General features: G+C 49.6%; 1 protein-coding gene across 2 annotated transcripts in view; it reads left to right on the forward strand.

Annotated features, from left to right (window-relative positions):
- Positions 1 to 8189, forward strand: part of LOC110516815 (synaptophysin-like) — a 35433-nt gene extending 27244 nt beyond the window's left edge. The window contains exons 5-7 of one of the 2 annotated variants that reach the window (XM_036947802.1): positions 3654 to 3845; positions 7152 to 7466; positions 8049 to 8189. In XM_036947802.1, the coding sequence (XP_036803697.1) occupies positions 3654 to 3845; positions 7152 to 7424 (465 nt within the window). In that variant the 3' untranslated portion in view covers positions 7425 to 7466; positions 8049 to 8189. The remainder of the gene's footprint in view (positions 1 to 3653; positions 3846 to 7151; positions 7467 to 8048) is intronic. The other variant, XM_036947801.1, reaches the window with a different exon arrangement.
- The last annotated feature ends 549 nt before the right edge of the window (positions 8190 to 8738 follow it).

The following is an 8738-nucleotide window of genomic DNA, read 5'->3' on the forward strand; positions in this document are numbered from 1 at the left end:
GCCCTTTGGGTGGTGAATGAATTTGTTTTTAAATATATATACTGAAAAAATATATAAACGCAACAGTGTTGGTCCCATGTTTGAAATAAGCACAAAAAAAAAGCTTATTTGGCCTCCCGGGTGGCGCAGTGGTCTAAGGCACTGCACTGAGGCGCTCGCCCAGGCTCTGTCGCAGCCGGCCACGACCGGGAGGATAATTGGCCTAGCATCGTCCGGGCTAGGGAGGGTTATCCTTGTCTCATCGCGCACTAGCGACTCCTGTGGCGTGCCGGGCGCAGTGCACGCTAACCAAGGTTAACCAGACCTTCGTCTCTCCTGAGCCGGTATTGGAGTTGTAGCGATGAGACAAGATAGTAACTACTAACAATTGGATACCATGAAGTTGGGAAGAAAAAGTTTAAAAAAAAACTTATTTCTCTAAAATGTTGTGCAAAAATGTGTTTACATCCCTGTTACTGAGTATTTCTCCTTTGCCAAGATAATCCAACCACCTGACAGGTGTGGCATATCAGGAAGCTGATTAAACAGCGTGATCATTACACAAGTAAACCTTGTGCTGGGCCACTCTAAAATGTGCAGTTTTGTCACACAACACAATGCCACAGATGTCTCAAGTTGAGGGAGATTGCAATTGGCATGTTCACTGCAGGAATGTCCAACAGAGCTGTTGCCAGAGAACTTAATGTTAATTTCTCTACCATAAGCCGCCTCCAATGTCAGTTTAGAGAATTTGGCCCAGGACCTTCACATCCGGCTTCTTCACCTGCGGATCATCTGAAACCAGCTTCCCGGACAGCTGTTGAAACTGTGGGTTTTCACAACCAAAGAATTTCTGCAGAAACTTCCAGAAACAGTCACTGGGACTCTCATCTGTGTGCTTGTCATCCTCACCAGGGTCGTGACCTGACCGCAGCTCGGTGTTGTAACCAAATTCAGTGGGCAAATGCTCACCTTCGATGGCCACTGGCACGCTGGAGAAGTGTACTCTTCACGGATGAATCCCTGTTTCAACTGTGCTGGGCAGATGGCAGACAGCGTGTATGGCGTTGTGTGGGCGAGCGGTTTGCTGATGTCAGTGTTGTGAACAGAGAGCCCCATGGTGGGGTTATGGTATGGGCCACAGGAGGTTGGTGGCATCTTAATTGGGGAGAGCGGGCTCGTGGTAATGCCTGGAGCGGAATAGGTGGAATGGTATCAAATACATCAAACACATGGTTTCCATGGTTTCCAGGTGTTTGCTACCATTCCATTTGCTCCATTCCGGATATTATTATGAGCCTTTCTCAGCCTCCTGTGCTATGGACTGGCATAAGCTACGGAAAATTCACACAAATGCATTTTATCGATGGCAATTTTTAATGCACAGAGAAATCATGACGAGATCTTGAGGCCCATTGTCGTGCCATTCATCCGCCGCCATCATGTTTCAGCGTGATAACGCACGGCCCCGTGTCGTTAGGATCTGTACACAATTCCTGGATGCTGAACATGTCTCCGTTCTTCCATGGCCTGCATACCCATCAGATATGTCACCCATTGAGCATGTTTGGGATGCTCTGGATCAACGTGTAACACAGGGTGTTCCAGTTCCCAGCAACTTCACACAACCATTGAAGAGGAGTGGGACAACATTCCAAGTTTCCACAGGCCACAATCAACAGCCTGATCAACTGTATGCGAAGGAGATGTGTCACGCTGCATGAGGCAAACGGTGGTCACACCAGATACTGACTGGTTTTGTGATCCACGCCCCTACCTTTTTTTAAAGGTATCAGCGACTAACAGATGTATATCTGTATTCTCAGTCATGTGAAATCCATGGATTAGGGCTTAATGAATGTATTTCAATAGATTTCCTCATATGAACTGTAATTGTTGCAAATGTTTGTGTTCAGTGTATATACCGTCTTTGTCGTTATTGTTCTGCCCGCAAGTCGTGGTAACATCGTCAAGTTCGCCACCCCCTACCCCGCCCCCTACCCCTACCCCACCCTCTACCCCACCCCCTACACTACCCCACCCCCTACCCCACCCCCTACCCCACCCTCTACCCCACCCCCTACCCCACCCCCTACCCCACCCCCTACCCCACCCTCTACCCCACCCCCTACCCCACCCCCTACCCTACCCCTACCCCACCCCCTACCCCACCCCTACCCCACCCTCTACCCCTCCCCCTACCCCACCCCCTACCCCACCCTCTACCCCACCCCCTACCCCACCCCCTACCCTACCCCTCCCCCTACCCCACCCCCTACCCCACCCTCTACCCCACCCCCTACCCCACCCCCTACCCTACCCCTCCCCCTACCCCACCCCCTACCCTACCCCTCCCCCTACCCCCTACCCCACCCCCTACCCTACCCCTCCCCCTACCCCACCCCCTACCCTACCCCTCCCCCTACCCCACCCCCTACCCCACCCTCTACCCCACCCCCTACCCCACCCCCTACCCTACCCCTCCCCCTACCCCTCCCCCTACCCTACCCCCTACCCTGCCCCTCCCCCTACCCCTCCCCCTACCCCTACCCCACCCCCTACCCTACCCCTCCCCCTACCCCACCCCCTACCCTACCCCTCCCCCTACCCCACCCTCTACCCCACCCCCTACCCCACCCCCTACCCCACCCCCTACCCCACCCCCTACCCCTCCCCCTACCCCACCCTCTACCCCACCCCCTACCCCACCCCCTACCCCACCCCCTACCCCTCCCCCTACCCCACCCCCTACCCTACCCCTCCCCCTACCCCACCCCCTACCCCACCCTCTACCCCACCCCCTACCCCACCCCCTACCCTACCCCTCCCCCTACCCCACCCCCTACCCCACCCTCTACCCCACCCCCTACCCCACCCCCTACCCTACCCCTCCCCCTACCCCACCCTCTACCCCACCCCCTACCCCACCCCCTACCCCACCCCCTACCCCACCCCCTACCCCACCCCCTACCCTACCCCTCCCCCTACCCCACCCCCTACCCCACCCTCTACCCCACCCCCTACCCCACCCCCTACCCTACCCCTCCCCCTACCCCACCCCCTACCCCCTAGTTGTACATATGTGTCAAGTGCAGCAGCAACACAGGTAGTGTAGACCTTAGCTAACCACAATATAGTTCAAAATAAATAGGCCTATGATCATTCCAAGTAGAGGTAGTTAGTGTGTTATGAATTTTCGATGGGGCGGGGGTACGCCAGTGGGTGCCCTTTTTTCATCTTAAACACATGCCTGCTGAACAGTCTGTGGCCTTCTGCCATCTATTTTAGCAGTTGACATCATTTATCATTTAACACCCTCTCGGTCTTCCTGTGTGTTGTAATTCACTAGAGGGTCTGATGTCATAGACCTGCATAGTTCTAGAATGATAACGGTGGCCATCTTGGTCAGGTGTTCTCTTGAGGATCTGATGTCATAGCCCACATAGCTCTAGAAGGATAACGGTGGCCATCTTGGTCAGGTGTTCTATAAAGGGAATGATGTCATAGACTTGCATAGCTCTAGAAGGATAACGGTGGCCATCTTGGTCAGGTGTTCTATAAAGGGTCTGATGTCATAGAACTGCATAGCTCTAGAAGGATAACGGTGGCCATCTTGGTCAGGTGTTCAATATGTCATTCTATGAGTTTGATCTCTCATTCCCCGTTTACCGCAGGATTTTGGCGTGACGTGTGTGTTCACCTTCATGTGGTTGGTCAGCTCCGCTGCGTGGGCTAAGGGCCTGTCGGATGTCAAGGCGTCCACGGACCCTGAGAAGGTGGTGGATATGATCTCAGCCTGCGATGAGGAGGGGAACCTCTGTCGTGAAGTTCACGACCCTGTCATGTCTGGACTCAACACCTCCGTTGTGAGTGTCTGCTTTGGCTCACTATAACAGTTTATTGTAGCAGGGATTTTACAATGTGAGTGTCTCTGCTGTGTTCGGTTGCATTACAATAATATTGTCTACTTATTAATAGTTCCGGTGGGCGATCACTCTGTCAAAGCAATACCTTTCCATAGGCATTCATTGTAACAGAGATCTTACATTATATTAATTGAAGTGAGATATTAATGATTGATCTGCAATCAATCACTGTTGACTTCTCCCATGTCTTTTTGATCTCCCTGGATCCCTGTTAATGTCATGAGAGATCTCCCTGGATCCTGGAGCCTTGTTAATGTCATGAGAGATCTCCCTGGATCCTGGATCCTTGTTAATGTCATGAGAGATCTCCCTGGATCCTGGATCCTTGTTAACGTCATGAGAGCTCTCCCTGGATCCTTGTTAATGTCCTGAGAGATCTCCCTGGATCCTGGATCCTTGTTAATGTCATGAGAGATCTCCCTGGATCCTTCTTAATGTCCTGAGAGATCTCCCTGGATCCTGGATCCCTGTTAATTTCCTGGGAGATCTCCCTGGATCCTTGTTAATGTCCTGAGAGATCTCCCTGGATCCCTGTTAATGTCCTGAGAGATCTCCCTGGATCCTTGTTAATGTCCTGAGAGATCTCCCTGGATCCCTGTTAATGTCCTTTGAGATATCCCTGGATCCTTGTTAACGTCATGAGAGATCTCCCTGGATCCTGGATCCTTGTTAATGTCCTGAGAGATCTCTCTGGATCATTGTTAACGTCATGAGAGATCTCCCTGGATCCTGGATCCCTGTTAATGTCCTGAGAGATCTCCCTGGATCCTTGTTAACGTCATGAGAGATCTCCCTGGATCCTGGATCGTTGTTAATGTCCTGAAAGATCTCCCTGGATCCTTGTTAACATCATGAGAGATCTCCCTGGATCCTGGATCCCTGTTAATGTCCTTTGAGATCTCCCTGGATCCTTGTTAACGTAATGAGAGATCTCCCTGGATCCTGGAGCCTTGTTAATGTCCTGAGAGATCTCCCTGGATCCCTGTTAACATCATGAGAGATCTCCCTGGATCCTGGATCCCTGTTAATGTCCTGAGAGATCTCCCTGGATCCCTGTTAACGTCATGAGAGATCTCCCTGGATCCTTGTTAATGTCCTGAGAGATCTCCCTGGATCCTTGTTAACGTAATGAGAGATCTCCCTGGATCCTGGAGCCTTGTTAATGTCCTGAGAGATCTCCCTGGATCCCTGTTAACGTCATGAGAGATCTCCCTGGATCCCTGTTAACGTCATGAGAGATCTCCCTGGATCCTTGTTAATGTCCTGAGAGATCTCCCTGGATCCTTGTTAATGTCCTGAGAGATCTCCCTGGATCCTTGTTAACGTCATGAGAGATCTCCCTGGATCCTTGTTAACGTCATGAGAGATCTCCCTGGATCCTTGTTAATGTCCTGAAAGATCTCCCTGGAGCCTTGTTAACGTCATGAGAGATCTCCCTGGATCCTTGTTAACGTCATGAGAGATCTCCCTGGATCCTTGTTAATGTCCTGAGAGATCTCCCTGGATCCCTGTTAACATCATGAGAGATCTCCCTGGATCCTTGTTAATGTCCTGAGAGATCTCCCTGGATCCTTGTTAATGTCCTGAGAGATCTCCCTGGATCCTTGTTAACGTCATGAGAGATCTCCCTGGATCCTTGTTAACGTCATGAGAGATCTCCCTGGATCCTTGTTAATGTCCTGAGAGATCTCCCTGGAGCCTTGTTAACGTCATGAGAGATCTCCCTGGATCCTTGTTAACGTCATGAGAGATCTCCCTGGATCCTTGTTAATGTCCTGAGAGATCTCCCTGGAGCCTTGTTAACGTCATGAGAGATCTCCCTGGATCCTTGTTAATGTCCTGAGAGATCTCCCTGGATCCTTGTTAATGTCCTGACAGATCTCCCTGGATCCTTGTTAATGTCATGAGAGATCTCCCTGGATCCTTGTTAATGTCCTGAGAGATCTCCCTGGATCCTTGTTAATGTCCTGAGAGATCTCCCTGGATCCTTGTTAATGTCCTGAGAGATCTCCCTGGATCCCTGTTAATGTCATGAGAGATCTCCCTGGATCCCTGTTAATGTCATGAGAGATCTCCCCTTGTCCTTGCCTCTCCTCCCCTCCCTTCCTCTCCTCCCTTCCTATGTCTCTTCCTCTCCTCTCTTCCTCTCCTCCCTACGTTTCCTCGCTTCCTCTCCTCCCTTCCTCTCTCTCTCCCTTCCTCTCTCTCTTCCACTCCTCTCTTCCTCTCCTCCCTTTCTCTACTACCTTCCTGTCCTCCCTACATTTCCTCGCTTCCTCTCCTCCCTTCCTCTCCTCTCTTCCTCTCTCCCTTCCTCTCTCTCTTCCTCTCCTCTCTTCCTCTCTCCCTTCCTCTCTCTCTTCCTCTCCTCCCTTCCTCTCCTCCCTTCCTCTCTCTCTCCCTTCCTCTCTCTCTTCCTCTCCTCCCTTCCTCTCCTCTCTTCCTCTCTCCCTTCCTCTCTCTCTTCCTCTCTTCCTCTCCTCCCTTCCTCTCCTCCCTTCCTCTCCTCCCTACGTTTCCTCGCTTCCTCTCCTCCCTTCCTTTCTCTCTTCCTCTCCTCCCTTCCTCTCCTCCCTTCCTCTCCTCCCTCCCTTCCTCTCTCTCTCCCTTCCTCTCTCTCTCTCCCTTCCTCTCTCTCCCTTCCTCTCCTCCCTTCCTCTCCTCTCTTCCTCTCCTCCCTTCCTCTCCTCCCTTCCTCTCCTTCCCATCCAGTATCTAGACCCAGGGTCGCAACATTGGTTTTAGAATTGGGGGGGGACGTAACTTATTTTTATTATTATTTTTATCCAGTCGGATAAACACTCCAAACAGCTTCCCCGACTGCTTGGAGGCGTCCGCATGGTCCTAAAGCACACCGTTGCCTCGTTGTGTATCGCATTCCAATTATAAAACTGGGGGGCACAAAAATGCAATTTCAGAATGTCCCCGTCCCCCACATATCTAGTCTTATATATCTAATAGTAATATAACTGACCCCCGCTCTCACTCTTTCTTTCTCTCTCTCTCTCTCTCTCTCTCTGCCTCCCTTTCTTTCTGTCTCTCTCTACCTCTTTCTGTCTTTGCCTCTCTCTCTCTCTGCCTCTCTCTCTCTACCTCTCTCTCTCTCTCTCTCTCTCTCTTTCTCTCTCTCTCTTTCTCTCTCTCTCTCTCTCTCTCTCTGCCTATCGCTCTCTGCCTCTCTCTCTCTCTGCCTCTCTCACTGCCCCTCTCTCTCTCTCTCTGGCTGCCTTCTCTCTCTCCCACAAGTGTTTTGGCTTCATGAACCTGGTCTTGTGGGGAGGAAACCTGTGGTTCGTCTTTAAGGAGACCGGCATCATCGCCCCCTTCATGCGCGCCCCTCCTCCCCAGGAGAAGCAGCCCGCCCCAGACTCGTACGGCCAGCAGGCGGGGTACGAGCAGGACCCTTACGCCAGCGCCCAGGGGGACTACAAGCCAGAATACAACCAGCAGCAGCAGGGCTACAACCAGGAGGGCGGAGAGTATGGACACACACCCACCTCCTTCGCCAATCAGATGTGAGGGCGAGGAGGAAATAGGAAGTGTGGAGGCGGCTGACGGCTGGCGAGTCACATTATATTGTTTTCACATTGTTATTTTATTATAATTATTTTACTTTAATATATTTTATTAGACAGCCTTACTGATATTATGAGGAATTATTATGAGATGTTATGAATAATATTTTATATTTATTTTATATATTATATTATTATATATTCATATATATATACTGATTTATTTTTTTACTTTAAACTCAGTTGATTTGGTTTTCATTTAAAGCTTTAGCATAATAAATATATACTGTATGTGAACCCAAATAGGATTCTCCATTATTTAGTTTTGTTCACTACCTCCACGTGTTTAGTTCCACTCAGTCAGGAGCAACAGGAGGTTAGAATGGAGTGTTGGTGGCGTTGCAGCTCATCTCCTTTAACTCTCAAATTCACAATCTGGACCTACAAGCCAGTGCCACTGCTTTTTTCTCTCTCTCCCATTGTTCCCCTGTAATCAGACACTGATTTAGACCTGGGACACCGGTGGATGCAATTAGTTATCAGGTAGAACAGTACAGCGGACCTCGTAGGGTCAGATTTAAAACACCCCTCTCTCTTAATGTTTCCTGTCTTCTTTTCCTCTCCACAGAGAGTCAGCAGAGTGACGGGGGGAGGAGTGTGGTGCCTGGAAACTACAGTACCCACAATGCCGCACTCCTTCCTGTGTGTCTGTTTGCGCATCTATCTGTGTGCTGAGTAAATGGGGGACGGGGGGAGAGTTACCTAAACAAAAAGAAGTGAGGGAACAGGGAGGGGGAGAGATTAGATGTTAGTTATTGTGGTGAAAAAAAAGAGTACATATGAATATAAACTTGAACATAGTACCATATGGAAAATGTTATTATAAAAAACACATCTATTTAAAAATGGATTATAATGTTGACAATAGTAATATTAGATTGTTGAGAGAACGTATGTGCTGTATAGATATCACTATGAACAACTAAATAGACAAACATTTTGTAATGTTATGTATGGAACTATTCTAATGTTCAGATTCAGAGTTTAGTAAATAAATCATTCGTAAACAATAATTCTGACAAACTCCAATTCCTCCTCCGTGCAACAACTTAAAAATATATGTTTCGTTACAATTGTATTTTATTCATCTGCTTGTTCTGTTGTGTTCTCGCTTGGTTTTGTCACTCTATCTCTCACTCTATCTCTCACTCTATCGCTCACTCTATCTCTCACTCTATCTCTCACTCCATCTCTCACTCTATCTCTCACTCTATCTCTCACTCTATCGCTCACTCTATCTCTCACTCTATCTCTCACT

This window comes from Oncorhynchus mykiss, chromosome 16 (genome assembly GCF_013265735.2).
Source record: "Oncorhynchus mykiss isolate Arlee chromosome 16, USDA_OmykA_1.1, whole genome shotgun sequence".
Classification (NCBI taxonomy): domain Eukaryota; kingdom Metazoa; phylum Chordata; class Actinopteri; order Salmoniformes; family Salmonidae; genus Oncorhynchus; species Oncorhynchus mykiss.